At 45.1% G+C, this 20,864-nt stretch overlaps 1 protein-coding gene across 1 annotated transcript; it reads right to left on the bottom strand.

Moving 5' to 3' along the window:
• Positions 1 to 645: 645 nt before the first annotated feature.
• Positions 646 to 13,868, bottom strand: chga (chromogranin A; the record flags this gene model as incomplete). The annotated part of the gene is made up of 8 exons (XM_084440123.1): positions 646 to 729; positions 1,965 to 2,176; positions 3,795 to 4,127; positions 8,794 to 8,883; positions 9,268 to 9,336; positions 11,571 to 11,664; positions 13,544 to 13,593; positions 13,859 to 13,868. The coding sequence occupies 8 exons, from the start codon at positions 13,866 to 13,868 to the stop codon at positions 646 to 648; spliced, it is 942 nt and encodes a 313-aa protein (XP_084296249.1).
• Positions 13,869 to 20,864: the final 6,996 nt, after the last annotated feature.

Below are 20,864 nucleotides of genomic sequence, written 5' to 3'. Positions count from 1 at the left end.
TCAATACAGCTTTAAATGATAGTCAAGTCATTCATCTATTAAAAACTGCCAGTTATTGCATTGGCTTTTGTATTCTCAGGCTTCTGGCCAACGTCCTAGAAAGAATCCACGGTTGTTGTTTGTTGTTGTTTTTTTACATGTACATTTACATAATGATCCCCACTTTCTAAGCATGGTAATAGTAATTGCAACTGCCTTTCTTTTTCCTGCTAGTTGTTGTGCAGTGATACTGTAGGTCAGAGGCTGTTATCAGACTAGAAGCAGAGAGAGAGGGTGAGAAAGTCTCTATCTTTCAGTAAAACAGCAAATGAGTGCCTAGCTGTGTGTGTGTGTGTGTGTGTGTGTGTGTTTGTGTGTGTGTGTGTGTGTGTGTGTGTGTGTGTGTGTGTGTGTGTGTGTGTGTGTGTTTTATAAGATGTCTTGAGCTGGAACAGTTAGCCTCTTCTGAGGGGAAGAATAGAGAGAGAGAGAGAGAGAGATACAGAGAGAGAAAGAGAGATACAGAGAGAGAAAGAGAGAGAGAGATAGAGAGAGGGAACGAGATCATTCACACCATGCCCTGTTAGAACAGAACTAGGTGGTTGGAAGGAGGGAGAGGACAGAGAGAAGGAAGGAGGGAGGGAAGATGTTTGTCTTATTTTCATCTCAGCCTTGTCTCAGCTTGTGGAGTTTCTGGGCAACGTTCTCCAGCTCGGATTCAATAGCAGCCAGACTCTCAATCTCAGGGTCCTGCAGAGAGAGAGAGAGAGAGAGAGAGGCAGAGAGAGAGAGAGAGAAAGAGAGAGAGGCAGAGAGAGAGAGAGAAAGAGAGAGAGACAGCGAGGCAGAGAGAGAGAGAGAAAGAGAGAGAGAGAGCGAGGCAGAGAAAGAGAGAGAGAGAGAGAGAAAGAGAGAGACAGCGAGGCAGAGAAAGAGAGAGGAGAAAGAGAGAGAGAGAGAAAGAGAGAGAGACAGCGAGGCAGAGAGAGAGAGAGAGAGAGATTGGCAGTTATGTCTTAGTAATGCGTTAACAATCATGCCAATAAAGCATTTTTATGAATACAAGTACACTTAGGCAGATAAAGATGTGACAGAAGCAATAACATAAGCACTTCATTCCACATCACGATCCTCCATGAAATAAACAAATCAAATGAACAGCCAAAAGATAGTAAGGGACGGAGGGAAGAGTCTTCAGAAATATTTAGCAAAACAGATCCATGGGCAGAGGTAGGGCAGGGCAGGCCATGGCTCTATTTAACCTTCTACTAAGTGCACTTCAACAGCTCTACCCTGGCTATAAAGAGCACTACAGATGACCCATCCAAAAAACACAGGGGGTAAGATGCAATGCAACCACTTTTTTTTCCTTTCTAATTAAAGTTACGCTGCTTGAAGCCAGTTCAATCTACTCTTGCCAGACATGACAAGGCATTCTAAATGAAGGTTCTTCCAAAGGATGAGTTTGATGAACTAAAAAAGTGTGAGTTTAGTATAAAGCAACTAGGGTGGACACATAATGAGACATGAACATCATTATGTTAATGATTAATTAAAAGTTAATGTACTAATTAAAAGTTGTGTACAAACAACAATGTAGAGTGCAGCAGAATGTTCAAATGGCTATAGGCTCGGGAAATGCACATGATTATTATCGTTTTTTAATCACCGAATAAAGTCATTCAAGGTCACTGCACAACATTATGCAACAACCGCAAAAAAAGTAATTAAATGCATTCAGTTTCAACTCTGTAGAATAGTTTGTGTACTGTATCATTTGAAAGTAGACTGACCTCCTAATGTACATTTAGTAATGTAGTAATGCAATGAGGTGAACAGCAAAGAAGTTAGAAAACATGTATTTATTGAGAGCAGGGAGCTGGTCTTGTGACTTTAAAGCATCTTAGAGAAGTTGCTTTGCTCTGCAACTCCTCTACAAGGAGAATGGCGGGGGGGGGGGGGGGGGGGCGGGGTTGAAAACATACCTCCGTCTTCCTGCTGGCGCTCCCTTCTTCATCTCCCTCCCTCCTCTCCTCCGGCGCCCTCCCTGCCATCATCTGCAGCTCCTTCTCCTCAGGACTCCTTCTCTCCTCTCCCTCCTCCCTCCTCTCCTCCTCTTCCCCTGCCACCTCTTGCGAGTGATGGGGCACTTCCTGTTGACCCGTGACCTCCGGTGACCTCACTTCCTGGCGCTCAGCTTCTCTGGTCTGTGAGCTCCCGGCCAGGTCACTCTCTCCGCTCCGACGTCGCGAGTCCTCTCCACTCTCCCTCTTCACCTCCTCCTCCTCCTCCCCCTCCTCCGCCCCCTCATTCTCCGCGCTGTCACGCAAGAACAACGCGGACCTCTTCTTCTCTGCATCCTCCTCCTCCTCTTCCTCCTCCTCTGCAGACTTCTTCTCCTCTGACCTCTCTACTGCAGCGCTCTTTTCATTGGATTTGGTGTCTGAGCAGACAGGAAAAAAAGATGATCTTTCTACATACAGTACACACACACACACACACACACGCACACACACACACTATCTCTCTCTGTCCTTCAGTCACTCAATTCAAACTCCCACGAGTGTATTCCGGTACATCACTCACGGCCCACCTGCCACGAGGATGGATGTTTGGCTCAACCCACACAATAAACGGCCAATAGCTACAGATACAGCAGCACCTTCCCATCTGCATGGAGGACGAGCTGAACACAGTCAGGTCAGTCTGCTTGATCACACCATCAAACGGACAGCTGTGCCTTTTTTGTGTGACCATTTCAAAATGGCCTCCCTGGTTGAGTAAAGAAAAAAAAAAAGAAAAAAAAGAATCTAATTTTGAATTCAAAGAGCATTCGGCCATTTTTTTGTTAATCATTGGCTGTGCTTGTCAGAGTGCCAGTCGTGTTTGGCTGAGTGCCAGCATCCATTATCTAATCACGCCACCCCCCCACCCCCCCACCTCAGAGACAGCTGGAACTCATTAGATAAATGGAGGCACTCCAATCAATCATAGTCTTGTGTCGCTGGGACTCAATCTCAATATCACTGCTTCTCTCTCTTCCTGTCTCTCTCCATTCCCTCTCCGTCTTCCATCTGTTCCTCCCGCTGCATTTTTCACATTTTTATTTTATTGCCCCATTTAGCAATATCATTCACAGGCATGGCTATGAATGAATGCGCGCACACACACACACACACACATAGACATACACGCATGCAGGCGCACACGCGCGCACACACACACACACGCACACACACATTCTGTCGCATGCTGTCCTGTCCAAATCAAGCACAAGCACACACTCAACTGCCTCACTCATCATTCTCTCTACTGAATCTCTCTCCCTCTCTCCCCCTCCCTCTCTCTCTCTCTCTCTCTCTCTAACTGTCTTCTGTTCCCCAGAGAACAGTATTTATAAGTTGGATCGATTTGTAGTGATTAATCATTACTGTAATGTTAATGACACACCATCATCATACTGTAGTTAACACACTCCTCTGCAGGGTGGTTGGCAGCGAAGCTTCAGCCGCCTCCAAAAAGACAATCTAGCTGTTCTCTCCAGGGTCTCTCTAGCGAAGACAATCTAGCTGTGCTCTCCAGGCTCTCTCCAGTGAAGACAATCTAGCTGTTCTCTCCAGGCTCGCTCCAGTGAAGACAATCTAGCTGTGCTCTCCAGGCTCTCTCTAGTGAAGACAATCTAGCTGAGGACACCAGGCTCTCTCTAGTGAAGACAATCTAGCTGTGGACTCCAGGCTCGCTCCAGCAGCTGCTATCACCAGCTGACAGCCCCCTGACCGCAGGTCACCGATGTGAGGAGGGTCCTGCGTTCTTACCTTCCCTCGCCTCAGTCACTGAGTCTCCCTCGCCTCCATTCTCCTGGGAATCTTCCTCAGAGCTATCTCTCCTCTTCTCCTCCTCCTCCTCCTCGACCGCTCCAGCGCCCGCCACGTTCTCCCCCTCGTTCATGGAGTCGGAGATGTGATTATCGGGGTTCTGGTCTTTTTGTCGCCTCTCCTCCTCCTCCTCCTCCGTTCCCCTTATCTCGTTTCCCTCCTGCGACTCTTCGTCCTTCTCTGTGCTCGCCACCTCTCCTCCTCCGGTCCCCCTCTTCAGGGCCAGGATGGAGCGCTCCCCGGGCCCCCCCAAAGCTTCCAGCATGGATCGGTCTGCGAGGGGAAGAGAAGATGAGTTATTAATTTGTGAATAGGGACAAAAGACGATCGATGTTGCGTAATAGTGACTGGACTGGAGACAGACTGAATGGACAGCTCTCACATCAAAGGGTTCAATGAAGTCAAATCAATAAAGTTTCCAAGAAAAAATACCTGAATAGAATAGGCCTACAGTATGTGAAGTCAAATCAATAAAGTTTCCAAGAAAAAATACCTGAATAGAATAGGCCTACATACTGTAGTACAGGATAATGGGTGCAGCAGACACATTGTTTCAGCTAAATATCCACATGCTCCTGAGATACATTCTTTAAAGAGTGAACAATAAGGGTGTGTCCACACGGACAAAGCTGTATTTTAGAACTGGCGCTGTTTTCTCGTTGTTTACAACGGGTAATGAGCTCTAGAGACGAGAGCTGTGATTAAAGTGCTTTTAGCGCTACTGCGCCATAATCTCTAGGCTTTTATTTTGCAGCTGGAAAAAAGTTGAACTAGGCTAGAGGGCAGGCTGTAAAAGGCTGTTGTGACGACGACAACAGTCGTTTTTGGGGCGAAACTGCAGAGACATTAGCAAGCTATCTTCACTTGGCTAGTTAATCTGCAGTCTGCAAAAACATGACACTCGTTGCTAGCGTACAGTAGGTGTGAAACATCGGTAGCCTAGCCAGTTTAACTCCAGCTCTAGTGCGCTCTAAGCAGCTGTAAGCTTGGCGCTGTTCAGACAAAGACATATTACTGAACTGGTTCAGTCTGTTTGATCTTGACAAAGAACCGTACATGTAAAATGGAGCACCGTCACATATTCAGCGGAGCAGCAAAACTAATGATCCAAAGCAGTCAGATGCTTTACAGCAGGTTCCTCGCATTTCCAGTTTTTAAAAGAAAACAAACTGAGAACAACAGTGTTCTGGTGGAGGCTGTAGGGGGGGGGGGGGGGGGGGCTGGTAGGGAGGGGGGGCTGGTAGGGAGGGGGGCCCTCTACACCTCCAGGCCCAGGGGCCCATTTTTTCATGATCCGTCTATGTGTTCAGCTACATACAGCTCGCCGGTGGACACACAGCTTCAAACTATTACCCATGCATTAAATAGGCAGGAGCAATATCTCTCAGCAGAATTCTCATCCATCGTCATTTGTGTTTTTGCAAGTGGATGAGAGCCCCAGTGAGGACAAGTGGATGAGAGCCCCAGTGAGGAAAAGTGGATGAGAGCCCCAGTGAGGACAAGTGGACGAGAGCCCCAGTGAGGACAAGTGGATGAGAGCCCCAGTGAGGACGAGTGGATGAGAGCCCCAGTGAGGACAAGTGGATGAGAGCCCCAGTGAGGACAAGTGGATGAGAGCCCCAGTGAGCACAAGTGGATGAGAGCCCCAGTGAGGACGAGTGCGGTGGTGCAGAGCATGAAAAAAGGGAATGCAGGGAAAACATGAAGACCAGCCCACCCAGCCGGCCCTGGAATGATGAAATACTGAAGCAATCACACATTTCACTGCCCCCTAACATCCAAGAAGAATTCTAAGCACACTGCATCTCCTAGAGACAAAGACATATCACCGAACGGGCCTACCAGACCCAGGGCCCCAAGACCTCAGGGCCCCAAGACCCAGGGCCCCAAGACCCAGGGCCCCAAGACCTCAGGGGCCCTTTGCATTTCTTGTTGCAGGGACACCAATAGAAATTTACGGTGAGATTCCTTACAGTAACATTAAAAAAACATTCATATTTTGAACAGTTTATAGGGGCCCACGTGTTTTTTTTAAAGGAAGAAGCTTGTGTGGGCTACATATTTTCTATAGCCTACTCGTTGGGTGGGAATGTAGGCTACCTTTCCATAGATAGGTGAGTAGGCTATAAAACTAGTCTAAAGAGGGCAATATTAAAGTTTGTGAATTCGAGACAGATCACACAGGTGCAGGTCACAAGGTCAATTGGTTCAATCTGTTTGATCTTGACAAAGAACCGCACATGTAAAATGGAGCACCGTCACATACAGAATTAAGCAGAGCAGCAAAACGAAAGATCCGGAAAAAAAAGAGTCAAGACAGTCAGATGCTTTACAGCAGGTTCCTCGCATTTCCTTTTTTTTTTTTTAAGAAAACAAACTGAGAACAACAGTGTTGTGGCGGAGGCTGTAGGGGGGGGGGCGCTGGTAGGGAGGGGGGGCCCTCTACAGGTCCAGGCCCAGGGGCCCATTTTTTCATAATCCGTCTATGCCCAGAGATGCGCAATGCTACGCAACACCAGAATGTATTTTAGTCTGGGTGAGTGAGGGCAGTATGAGGCAGAGGACCACCTACGCCCATGCTGTGTTTGAGTTTTCATGATTCATCCCAAACGTCGAGTCGGGCGGTGGGGAGCTGTATTCTCCTCAGAAGTTAATGACCCAACTTCCTGGCACACAGTATCTCGAGGCATGAAGATTCTTACATAACACTGTCTTGGGCTGCGACGTAGTGTGAATACAAAAATTACATTTGCATACAAAATCCCCCAAAATGATATTGGCAACACTGTATCAGTTGATGTTTTGAACACGTCCAATCAACAGTGTTTCTACCATGACTCCCAAATGCTGCAATTTATGGATTTCACGCTGATGCTAGGCTACGTGTAGTTTTACGCCATGCTTTTTATACTGAACTGAATGCTATGTTGTACTTTCTTCTGTTAAGAAAAAGTTAACTTTGATATCATATAAAGGTTGATCAACGTGAATAAAAATACCCCAGATAGCAAGCGGATCTGGGCCATATACAGGCCAGATCTGGCCCTTGTGGCTTAGTTCCGGTCCATATATGGCCCAGAATCATTACACATCCGCTTGCTATCTGGAACTGCGCATATACACTTTGATTTGGTACGTATTTGGTATTTGTTTGGAACTTCAACAACCCAACCACAGTACAATAGATGTTTGTGTTTGCCATCTTTTACAGTTTCCTCTACAGCATTTATAGATGGAAGTCATTTCTCTGTAACTCATCCTGTCAATGGCTGACAGTTGTTTGAGATACGGCACACGGTCTCAGGGACCAGTCAGACAGACACTAGCAGACACTATGTGGCGTGATGCATGATCAAACTGTAAGCCGTTAAAGCCACGTTCAATCAAAATGCAAATTGACTGTCGGTTGATGCCGGGAGGCAATACGTGTACGTGCTGCCGGCTCTGACATGTGGATAACTAACCCCGACAAGACCGACAACCTGCGCCTGCCACCGCTAGATCAACGCTTACTTGAGCGTTAAATCTCCACAATTTCTCATCAGGGAACAGGTTTAATATCACACTTCCACACTAGCATGATAATGTAGGGAGAATGTTCCACTGCAAAAACTGCCTTCAAAGGTCCAGCATTCAACACCGTCCAGTTCTGCTAGTGGGAATGTTAAGCAGCACAGGTTTGGTGACTAACGGTTTCTGGGTGACACGAGAGTGTTGTGACACAAGAGTGTTGTGACGTAGCAACAATAAACTGTAGGGCGACTTCTTTCATTTTGAGGCAGTTTTAACAGTGCTTCAGTGTGGTGCACAATGATGATGTTGAGTATTTAAACATGACATCCACAGAGAAATGATCTTTGTATATAGTCCACATGTATTACAAACTAACAAACTAAACACAGCCTTTTTCAAATACCTAACTGTACTTACAGTAGGCCTCTTCATACTTTTGCTACAAGGTCACTTTACTTTTTCAATACAGCTATACAGTACAATAATTAATGGGTTATAGTGCCCCTCAGTTTCATTAACCTTTGCTTAACCAGGTCTATATCCGTTGATATTCAAATCTCTTTTCCTGTTTCAGTTTATTGTGAAGCAAGACTATGATGACACACATTGTTCTGGTTGTATTTCTCTGGCTTCACCTCTGCGAGCGCTGCCCACTCTCTCATGAGGTTGGCAGGGAAACGGCCCCCATAGGAACAGACACACGGCTAGAGAGCTGCTGCGCCCGGCCCAATTATGTCTGCTAGAGACAGGAGCCAGCCTTGCCTGTGTGTGTGTGTGTGTGTGTGTGTGTGTGTGTGTGTGTGTGTGAGGGAGTCGCTGAGACACACACACACACACACACACACAGAGTATACACAAACACACATTAGCACACACACACGCACACAACCACACACACACATTGAATATGCTTACACATACACATGCATGCACACAGTTACACACACACACACACACACACACACACACACACACACACACAAAAACTCCAGCACAAACACAAACTGACCACCAAAGGGTAAATTTGACAGTGTTTTAAATTGTACATTATCAGCGTTATTCTGGCTCCCATCAACACAAGCGCACTTTCAACCAACCAGCGCTGAATGTGTGGGTTTTTACACTGCATTGCAGTTTCCTGCCTGATTTTTTTTTTAAACACTCACACTGCTGCAAACGGACATATACTAGGATGCTTCACAGACATAAAGTACAGCACAGAGCACATTTTTAGACATTAACCTTATGTACTAAAGGAACCAAATGATTCTTAGCAGTTAGTGCCTGTCTTGTCAGGTCAGTGTACCAGCCTGGGTTGTGGCTCAAAAGCCCCATACAGCTGCGCCTGTTTTCCTACTTAAGGTTTGGATTGAGTATCCATGGCTCCACCAGCACACCTGCTGTTGATGTGAGTAATGAGGCTCACCTGCAACATCCTCAGTGCTCTGAGTCTGTGGTGTCCGGGTCACATGATCAGCGATGATGTCACCCTGCTTCTGAGCTCTGTCATTGGATCCTGACCATGTGGAGGAAGAGAACAGTATTAAATCACAGGTTTGCATGCACATGATCCCTTACCTAGAGATGACATCATTAAGGAAATCATATTCCAAACACTGACAAACATTCAGTGATTTTCCAAATTCCCAATTTGCTCTTTTAAAAATCAGAAATGAGAAAACATCTTATGTGTATATATTCCTTTTTGTGTAAAACCAATAAAAATAATTTGCAAAAAAAAAAAGACAGAACATCAAATTTCAGTGTAATCCTAATCTAAAATTTCTGAATTCATTACTCAAAATGTCCATGGATCCCTTGAAAGGCGGCCATTATCTACTTACTAAGCGCTAAAACAGGCCAGTCAGTGAGTCTAGGACTCCCAGGGACTGTGGCTCACCTTGAACAGCAATGTCCTGCAGCTCCTTCAGGAAGTTGTGATGGCGGAGGATAGAAACCAGCCTTTCATCTGCAACACACACACACACACACACACACACACACACGCACACACACGCACACACACACACACACACACACACACACGTACGTACACACACACACACACACACACACACAGACGCACACACATTACAGTAGGTTACCAATGCATGCACCTGCCTCTAAGCAAACACAGAAATCAGATCTGTCTTGCACGCGCATGCACACACACACATACACACATACACACACACACACACACACACACACACACGCATACATTAATTCAACACCGAATAAACAATTCCATCGTCCAAGAAATGTACCTCCGCAGAGAACACAGGTGCATTTGGTCGCACATCACTTGTCTACAGGACTCAGCACTTTGCTGCGTTCTCAGAGAGTTAATTGACCTGAGATTTACTGCCTCCAAAGCACGAGTGCAATTAATCATCTGGCCCAGAGAGGTTTCCAGTGAATTACAGCAGCACTGAGCGTTTTCCTTTCTGCTGACCCAGAAACAGCACCAGCTCTGGAGAGAGACTCCTGAGTCTGCGAGGGATGTACAGCGCGTCTCTCTTCCACTCCCACGGTCACTCTCTCCCTGTGGAGTATCTCCCTGCTTGTCTCTCTCCTTCTCTATGCTCACTCTCCTGTTTGTGGTGATCTCTGTGGTCCCTTAAAGGTGTTTCTGTCTTTTAGAAGCGCTCGCTGGGTCCCCATGTCCACTAGATCATTTCTGTTGACGTTCTGACTTTAAGCCTTTCTCTTCCAAGCGTACGGCCGCTCTGTAACCACATCACTTTGATTACTCTAAATCCCTCCTATCTACCTGAATACCCATTTACACTCACTCACTCACTCACTCACTCACTCACTCACTCACTCACTCACTCACTCACTCACCCACTCACTCCACTCACTCACCCACCCACTCACTCACTCACTCACTCACTCACTCACTCACTCACTCACTCACTCACCCATTCACTCACTCACTCACCCATTCACTCACTCACCCATTCACTCACTCACTCACTTACACACTCACTCACTCACTCACTCACCCACTCACTCACTCACTCACTCACTCTCTTCCCCCTCTCATTCTCTCTCTCTCCATCCCTCCCCCTCTTTTTCACCCCTCCCTCATTCCCTCTTTCTCTCTCTCTCCATCCCTCACTCTCTCTCTCTCTTACTCTCTCCATCCCTCCCCCTCTCTCTTTCCATCCCTCTCTCTCTCTCTCTCTCTTTCTCTCTCTCCATCCCTCATTCTCTCTCTCTCCATCCCTCCTTCTCTCTCTCTCCATCTCTCTCTCCCTCTCTTTCTTTCTCTTGTTCTATTTCATCCGTTCTCTGTATTTCTCCCTCTCTATTCTGTGTGTATTCATCTCTTCTCTGTGTGAGAGGTGTTCAGTTTCCCTTGCTCAGTCTAATCCGTGTAACAATAGCCGTCTGAGTAACGCTCTGATTGATTTAGTAGAACAAGGACAGTGTCAAGGTAGTACAATGGGCTGCAATTGAATAGCCTTGGCCAAGTCATCAAGCAATACCGCTCTGCTGGTTAGATACCGACACACACACACACACACACACACACACACACACACACACACACATAAACACACACACACACATACACACACACACACACACACACACACACAAACACACACACACACATACACACGCATACACACGCACACGGACACACACACACACACACACACACACACATTGATACCATTCATTGCCTCAATCCATTAACTGTGCGGTAGCTGTGATCCATTAACTGTGCGGTAGCTGTGTGCATTCATGAAAGCTAATTATAGCAAATATTGGTTCCATTAGGAAGCTCAGTGTTCGTGAGTGTGGCTGATTCAGTGGGTGAATTAGGTAGTGCTCCTGCAGTAAAGTGCTTTTACTCGCCTTAAAATGCTGATCTAAGGGCAGGTTTGCTTTTTTAAATACAGAATATAGAAGCCAGAAAGCAATAGAGAGTGTACATCTGCTCCTATGTTTCAGTGTAAGTAAGTTAGTAAGTAAGTAAGTACATTTTATTTATATAGTACTTCTCACAGAGAGGACTCACAAAGTGCTTCACACAGGTTAGAATGCATACAAAGAATCAACAAAAATAAGTGGTACAAAACACTTCAAGTGGTTCAGAGAAAAAAGATGCCTCACGGCTGAACCTTGGATCCGTGCTCAGGGCCTACATCTCCCAAGATGCAGTTCACCTGGGAGTGGGGAGGGGCTTACCTGTCCTCAGTGTGTCCAGGCACTCCTGACTGACAGGTAAGGGGTGTGGCCTCGACAGCACATCAGCCAACGCATCCACAATGCATTTCATTACCTGAGGAGATCAAAACGACACACAACCAATGGAGACACAGATTGCAGTTAATACCCATGGACAAACAGCAGTTACGTAATACAGTGGACACTTAGCCAATGGACAAACAGATACTGTAGCAGGTATTACAATGTACAAACATATAACAGTCATACAGAAGAATGGGCAAACAGTTAGCAGTTACATAATACAGTGGAGACATCGCCAGTGGACAAGCAGATACTATAGCAGTTATTCCAGTGAACTGGGCACATATCCAATGGGAAAATAATGCTCTAGGTCCAGGTGGTCTAGCAGTCTAAAGTATCTGCCCCTGGATTTTGACATGTTTGTTCTAAACGCAGTATCTGAATTCTGTTCACTGCTACAGATGTGGCAAACAAACCAAGACTAACTGGAGTGGATGTACTTTTACTGTAGATTAGATTGTATATTAAAATGGGATATTCTTACATGAGATGGCATCAAATACTTCAGAATCAGAAGGATCTATTTCTACTTTCAAAAGAGCCTTTCATAACACTTTCAAAGCGTTCCATTTCAAGTTCATACATTCACATCTGTTTGTCCTACATCTTTCAAACCTTCCACTCCTTCATCTCATCTCTCCACATCCTCTCATCCTTCTAAGCCTTCCCTTCTCCCCCTCTCTTTCTCTCTCTCTCTTTCTCTCTCTCTCTATCTCTCTCTCTCTCACACACACACACACATACACACAGACATGCGCACATACTCGCTCACTCACTCACTCACTCACTCACACACTCGCTCACTCATTCACTCACTCACTCGCTCGCTCACACTCACTCACTCACTCACTCACTCACTCACTCATTCACTCACACATTTACTCACTCACACACTCGCTCACCCACTCACTCACTCACACACTCACTCACTCACTCACTCACTCACTCACTCACTCACTCACTCACTCACTCACTCACTCACTCACTCACTCACTCTGCCCCCATGTTCACCCCCACTCATCCAGAACAGCCTCAGTCTGACACCCCTCAGTCTTAATATGTGAAATGTTTCTGCCAGTAGTGAATGGCAATAGCTAAAGCTCTCCACTACCCAAGAGTGGCAACATTGATTTATCAAGTCAAATTGAACTGGCTGCTGACAAAAATCAATTTAATAAACCCAAAGTGCTTTGTTGTTATATTTTTACCTCAGCTTTTGAGGAGTGAAGGTACCTGATAGCAGGAAGAATGGCCGACAGTGGAAGAACAAGCAGAGGTTGTTTGGTCTGTATTTTGCTGCCTTGCACCATGTTAACCCCCCCTGATAAGCTTGCTTATAAGATGGTGTTTGATCGGAAGCTGCGTTATACTGGCTGATTTTGTGTGCGACAGTCCAGTCTCTTTTTTCAAAAGATACACGTTCAAGTATTTTATTCAGCAAGAATGTCATTATAGAATTGAATACTGCGTATTGTATTATTCACCTCACAGTACTTGTGCCTGTAGCCACGCCCAATATTAGCCTAAATCGGTTGGACACATTCAAGAAAAGACAGTAAACTACACTTGGTCCTTTTTGAAAGGAAAGGGGAGGTTCACACTTTCTTTCAGATAAGCAGATGCAGAGAGTTAGGAAGGTTAGGGGAGAATCACACCTGAGAGAGAGAGAGAGAGAGAGAGAGAGAGAAAGAGAGAGAGAGAGAGAGAGAGAGAGAGAGAGAGAGAGAGAGAGAGCAGCTTGTTGGTTGGAGATTTGAACCCTCACAGTAGCCTAGTTCAGGAGTGATTGCCATGACGCCCGTCTGCAGAGTTCTTAGGCTGCTTGTGTCCCCTATTGACCTTTTTATTCTACTGCTTGGTGTCCTGTGTGGTCTCAACTCAGCAGACATCAACTGCTATTAATTATTTACCTTCACGTCCTCGTCCTCAAGGCGACTTTGAGTCACGGGCAGTGACAGGACTGCGTGGGGAAAAAGAGAAAAAATGACATGAAAAATCACATTTAGACGTTTATCAGGTCACATTTAGCCTATGATGTAGCCGCATCTCTTTTCATGCATAAGCGTGACAGCTTTGAAAACTGACCAAATATCAGCATAGCCTATAGCCTATAAAACGAGACTGTAATATGTGGAACAGGCAACTCTATAGCAGATGTGATCTAACAAAAACTCAAGTGAAAATGCACTTGATAGCCTATTGATCCTCAGGTGTAGCCTGCTGACGTGCAGACATCGGGACGCTGTCCTTGGTGCTGAACCTAAGGACAATGGCAGACTATAGCGGAGCGCCCGCTCGTCATTCAACTTAGAATGAAACTCGCTTATGTGTAGAACAAATCTTAGAATTTCTTACCGCAATTAGCCAATAGGCCTATCGTAAAAATGAAAAATCCTCTTGCGATCATCTTTGCAAAGACGCAAGCTAAGCTCTCCAGGCGTGTAAAACAACGGCAAAGCTGATCTTCAGAAATGAATCCCTTTTTCTTGGGTGTATAGAAATAACGCACTAATCATGGATGCATTCTTAGGGAACTTCGTCCTTCGTTGTTTCTGGAGAGCTGCGTCCTTCAGCATCTATGGTCCTCCCATGCCTGCACGAGCGACTTTCTGCAACGGGACCTGCTTTTTATAGGGTTCTGTCTGGGAGGGAAATGACATCACAGCAAAGAACAAAACGGATTAGGCCTACCTGTACCTACAGTAGCCTACCTAATGTACACCTTTCCATTTTACATCTTTGTTTATACTGAAGTCCCCTGTCGCGCGCGCCGCGCTCAATGTGATATAAATGTATAATCACATATAATAATATAATCACAAAACATCATTTATAATCACAATATAATACATTTTGCACACACTTGCACATGACCTGATTGTATGCATGTGTGGGACGCACCGCACTCACACATCACGCCACACACACACACACAGACACACACACACTCACACACACACACACACACTCACACATGTAACCTAGTATGTTGAAAACCTACAATGGCAATAAACGGATTCTGATTCTGGTTCTGATACATGATAGCTGTTTCGCATTTCTGAGGCGGGGCGGGCATTTTGAGGATAAAGAAGAAGGAGGAAGAGGAGGAAGACAAATAAGAAGTAAACCTACTGGGGGATGAGGATGAGGAAGAAGAGGAGGATGAGGAAGAAGGGGAGGATGAGGAAGAAGAGGAGGATGAGGAAGAAGAGGAGGATGAGGGAGAAGAGGAGGATGAGGAAGAAGAGGAGGATGAGGAAGAAGAAAGAGGAGGATGAGGAAGAAGAGGAGAATGAGGGAGAAGGAGGAGGAGGAGGATGAGGAAGAAGAAAGAGGAGGATGAGGAAGAAGAAAGAGGAGGATGAGGAAGAAGAGGAGGATGAGGAAGAAGAGAAGGATGAGGAAGAAGAAAGAGGAGGATGAGGAAGAAGAAAGAGGAGGATGAGGAAGAAGAGGAGGATGAGGAAGAAGGAGGAGGATGAGGAAAAAGAGGAGGATGAGGAAGAAGAAAGAGGAAGATGAGGAAGGAGAGGAGGATGAGGAAGAAGGAGGAGGATGAGGAAGAAGAGGAGGATGAGGAAGAAGAAAGAGGAGGATGAGGAAGAAGGGGAGGATGAGGAAGAAGAAAGAGGAGGATGAGGAAGAAGGAGGAGGATGAGGAAGAAGGAGGAGGATCCCTGAGGCAGATGAAGAAACTCAACCTGCTGAAGGTAATGATGGTCCTCCCCTACACCTCCATCACCTCGTCCATCCTCACCTCCTCCATCACCACCTGGTTCTCAGCTGCCACAGAGAAAAGACAGGGCCAGACTGCAGCGCATCATCCGCTCCGCTGAGAGGGGGATCGGTTGTAATCTGCCTTCCCTACAGGCCCTGCAGGACCAGGACCCTGGAACGGGCCAGAAACATGCCCGACTTTCAGACAACTTTCAACTAGGTCACCGATCGAAAGTGGTTATTTTTGACAGGTCCGAAAGGTCAGCAGTTTCCACAAAATGTTTATAAAAATAACCACAGAAAAAAACAAAGACTAAATAATATAGCCGAGGTACACACTCAATGACTGGAGAACACAAAGCTGAGAAGACAAACTTACAAGATGGTAAATGGATGGTAAATGGATTGCACTTATGTAGTGCTTTTATCCAAAGTGCTTTACAATGAAAGCCTCTCATTCACACATTCACACACATACTGATGGTGGCAGCTGCCATGCAAGGTGCTAGCCTGCTCATTGGGAGAAATTTGGGGTTCAGGGTCTTTGCCCATGAACACTTCAACATGTTGTCAGGAGGAGCTGGGATTCGAACAGCTGACCGACCCTACGATCATTGGACGACCCGCTCTATCTCCTGAGCTACAGCCGCCCCAGATGGCACAAGATACACCAGGGATAACACACAGCGCCAGCAAATAATGAATAGATAAAGAACAAAAGGGCTGGGGAACTACTGTTCATGTAGGCTATATATACACGGACAAACAAGACACAGATGGAAACCATTCAAACAGTCAGTGGCACCGGTCTCCTCTCAATCAGAGTCAAGTTAGCCTGTTGGAGTCCTAGGGTCGGCCAACAGCAACGTCTCTGATTGGTGGAGCTCACTGTTAGCAGCTACTATGGAATGAGACGTCACTGTTGCAATATAGGATTGTGGGTATAGTGTATTTCTTCTGCATTAACAGAAATAGTTTACATGAGGACAGAATTCAGAATACTGTAAAAAAATTAAAAAAAAATAAAAAAATCAGTTTTTGAGATAAAATTCTGAAAAATGTCACAATACATTTAAAGTCATGACAATTTTATGAACATTGGAGATTAATTGAGTGAGAATTTGCATAAGCTGCATACACTACTGTTTTGAGTAAAACATTTTGATGCGCTGTGGGCTCAAATTTTGATATTTCAAAAATCCGTAATGGAGAGTTTGACAGAATGGACAGTCTGAAGATACAGTTTAGCAAAAGTGGTATCAAATGACCAAACATGGGAGGAGATTTAATAGGTTCTACAGTTTTAGAGAGAAAAGAGTGATGGACTTCCTGATTCCTGCCAGCTCAACGGTGGTTGCAAAGGGATAGCACATACGGCTGATTTGTTATGAATTTATGAATGAAGTTTTAAACTTTAGACGGTTGCTGTAACACCACCATTAGGACCACTGACCCACAATGCCAGTACACCAGGACTCCTAAGACCTCCTAAGAAGATTTCCACTGACCTCTCTCAACAAGCAATTGATCGAGCAAACTTCTGAAAAAAGTTTGTCTATTGGCTAAGAACATTTACAGAGCAATAAACATGGACTAAATACTTCATAAGAGAGACATGACTAACTAGATAAGTAGTTACAGAGCTGTAGGCCATCATGTGTTCGCTATCCCTGTAGTCTCTAATATGATATTTAAGTGAATCATATTTCAAAGCACAGTGAGCACTTAGCAGAACAGGCTCATAGAGAATGCCTCAAAGCAAAGGTCCATTGTCCTCTTCTCTTCAGAAACCCGGACTCGTTCCAGCCTGCGAAACCTCCACACCCCGCCAGCTGCCTTGAGCGCAAACAGTTTATTATTTCGTGGCATCCTTTTTGTGGCTCCCATCATTTGTTCTATTAAATTGTCTCTCCGGGTTTGAACTTTCTATCTGCCTCCTCCCTGCTGTATGCCTGGGCCTCACAAAACCAATCCTAACAAAAGACAGTTTTGTGCCAGTGGATAAGTAGTGTTTACCCTGCGTAAGGTTCTGTTTGCACATAGGGAGGGCTTAGTTTGAGTGCAATAACGATTCATTATGAAATCCACTGATACACTTGTGCTAAAGGAAATTATTTTCCAGATGGACCATTTAACAGATGATTTGTGGCCTGAGCTCATGGTGGTGTAGGCTAGGTGCACGTACGCATCAACAGGAGAATATTCCAGACCTCTAATGTCACAATACCTATGATATTAATGATCAAATACTACAGTACATACATGATCAAAAGATTTTATTGTCAAACCATTTGTTGGCCTTTGAATAAATGGGCCTCAACAAGATAAATATAACAATTATCATCCAAATTCATATGCTTAAAGATAATTCAAGGTCCACTGAGATAAACGGATCAGTGATCATTTAATTGGTGTTGTCAAAAGCAATGGCTGCTTGTAATGCACACACTGTCCTCTACTACATGCTTTATTTGTGGAAATAGAAAGCAATTCTCAGGTAACCAGTCAAAAACAAGTCTTACTGTACCTACTGTACACCGACTGAGCATTCTTTCCCAGATAGCAAGCGGATCTGGGCCATATACAGGACAGATCTGGCCCTTGTGGCTTAGTTCCGGCCCATATATGGCCCAGAATCATTACACATCCGCTTGCTATCTGGGTTACATTTTAAAAGCAAAAGATCTGTGCGCACATCCAACCTTAGAAGGCCAGGTGCTGGATCTGAGAGTACATACGTGAGAAGAGAGGAAAGATCCTCACATTGATTTCTCCTGGGTCACTTTATTGGAAATACACAACGTTTCAACCCTTAGGTCTTCATCAAGTAACTTCCTGATAAAGACCTACAGTAATGGTTGAAACGTTGCTTTTTTCCAATAAAGTGAACCGGGAGATATCAGTATCTTTTCCTCTCTCCAAACATTCTTTACAGTTCACCTTCAAACATTCTTTTCAAAGTCAACCATTGTACAACCAATGCATTCAACTCCCAAACATTCAATGTACATTTCTCTGTATTTATTTATTTATTTTACCACCATTCCTGTTGGAAGAAGCCATAATGGGCAAACCAAATGAACATCCCTAAGCAAACCCATTAAAATCTCATGAAAAGAGAAATAAAATACATTTTCATTGTCATTGCAAATGCAAAAGCAGATATTTGTTCTTGCTTACAACCACACATCTGCGTACAGATACTGTACATCTTAATCTATAAACTTCATACACCCGGTACAAGGGTAATGGTTGGTTTTCCATAACCCAGAACCATTTAATGTTGTACATCCAACAATTATTTCCAACGCCAATATGACCGTTGAAGTGGAGTGTTACAGAGAGGCTAAAGCAGTGGACCAGCGGGTCAGGAGAGAGGTCAGGACCAGGAGAGGCAGGAAGACGCTGGCCTGCGCGGGGGCAGCCGACCTGGGGTCACTGGGCACGGGGGACTGGCCCGGTCGGGTGTAGATGTACGGGTGGTCCTGGACATCCAGAACAAAACAGATTACACATCAGTCAGTGCATCTTGATCTGAAACAGATTCGTTCGTTCGTTCGTTCGTTCGTTCGTTCGTTCGTTCGTTCGTTCGTTCGTCCGTTCGTTCGTTCGTCCGTTCGTTAGTTCGTTAGTTCGTTAGTTTGTTAGTTCGTTAGTTCGTTAGTTAGTTAGTTAGTTAGTTAGTTAGTTCGTTCGTTCGTTCATTCATTCCATTATTGACCTTGTAGCACAGACGATGATCAGCACCTCTAAACTGAGTAATATGTGTTTTACTGCCTCTGAGTTTAGGACCAGGATGTGTTCCTGATCACCTGACCAGGCCAGGGGAAGTCCCAGGCTGCGTTCCGAATCGCCTACTACCCTACTATATAGTATGCCAAAACAGAATGTAGTATGTCCCAATACATAGTATGCCACATGCAGTATGGCAAAAGTACCAGGATGACCTACTACATCCGGTCGTATTTTGCAGTATGCACGCCAGCAGGCTTTTCTGGCTATTCTGACCCACAATCCTTTGCGCAGTGGTAATGTGCGTCACATGCGCGAGTTGACAGCTGTAGACGAATGTCGCATTATGGACAGCGACGGATGTGGGCTAATTTCAAGGCGCAATGTTATGACAAGGTAGTATGTCCCAATTGGATGCCTACTGCTTGCAAAGTACGTACTTTCTAAGGGCAGCTGTAGTAGGTACTGGTAGTAAGAAGTAGAAGTATGCGATTCGGAACGCAGCCCCAGCTTTACCTCCTTGATGAGCAGGAGACGAGTTAAATCAAGTGTTTGTCAATGTTAGGTAGCTACAGTAAGTAAATCAACTCAATCTTCTCTTAGCTCCTTTTCAAAAGGTAAAGGAAAACATTCCAACACACCAAGGTGCCCAAATCACTTCCTCAAGTCAAGTCACATGGTACGCTAAAATCTACTGCCACTGAATACATGTGTGAAACGACACACTTTTCTTGCATTCTCACGTGGATTTGAGGAGGATCACACTCATACCATGGATGGGCAGATAAGGTCGATAGGGTCAGAAAAGCTGCCGACCATAAACTTGCGCCCTTCTGGTTGGAACTGTGGGAGAGAGAGAAAGAGAGTCATTTGACGTCTAGGTCACTTCAATGACTACACATTAGAATTGGGTATTTCAGTTCAGGTCTGCTTTTTATGAATGGATGTGTATATGGGACCTTGTCTGAACCTTGTCTGAAACGTGGCTATCGTAAAAAGCAGACTTGAAAATACTATTTGAAATCCTTTCAAATATGAACTGTATCTATGGCTGATTTTTTGTCATGATAGAACCAATGGGCTAGTCCAAACAATTTAACCCCCACCCCCTGACACTGGGCACAATTCAAATACTATTTTACATTACATTACATTACAGTCATTTAGCAGACGCTTTTATCCAAAGCGACTAACAATAATTGCATTTAACTAGGAAAAGCCAATGTACTACTACTTGCCAGAACTCACAAGTGCATCTCCTTTCTAAAACAAGTGACTAAGTGCATAATCTAGTGCTGAAGGCAAAGTGCAAGAATAGCAATTTAATCCAATTCAATTGAACATTATTTATCAATTGAATGTGGTTTAGTGCTCACCATGTTGTTCCACAAACCCTTGGCTAGCTCCTCATGGCCCTTGATGGTGAAGTGGAAGCAGTCGTGGGTGAAGAAGGTCATGTCAATCTTCCCGTTCTGTTTGAGACAATGCATAGAGCACAACAGTGATTATGATTGGCTACTGCAGCTAAGGTTAGGTATTGCATTTCTCGATACCCTATCACCTTTTAGAACACTTTTATTGGCGCACATAAAAGATCTTGTGCACCGATAAAAGTTTTCAAAAAAATGATTGTGCGCTCCGGTCTACTCTCCCTTTGGGAACTGCTGGTCCTTAACTGGGTGAGAGAGAGCCTTCCCGGGGAGGTGGGGGGGGGGGGGGGGAGAGCCATCTCGGGGGGGGGTGGGGGGGGGGGTGTTATGGCTATGACTCCAAACCTTTGGT

Source organism: Borostomias antarcticus (genome assembly GCF_949987555.1).
Source record: "Borostomias antarcticus genome assembly, chromosome: 6".
Lineage (NCBI taxonomy): Eukaryota > Metazoa > Chordata > Actinopteri > Stomiiformes > Stomiidae > Borostomias > Borostomias antarcticus.
The sequence above is the reverse complement of the archived record's forward strand: the minus strand, read 5'-3'. Positions and strand labels throughout refer to the sequence as shown.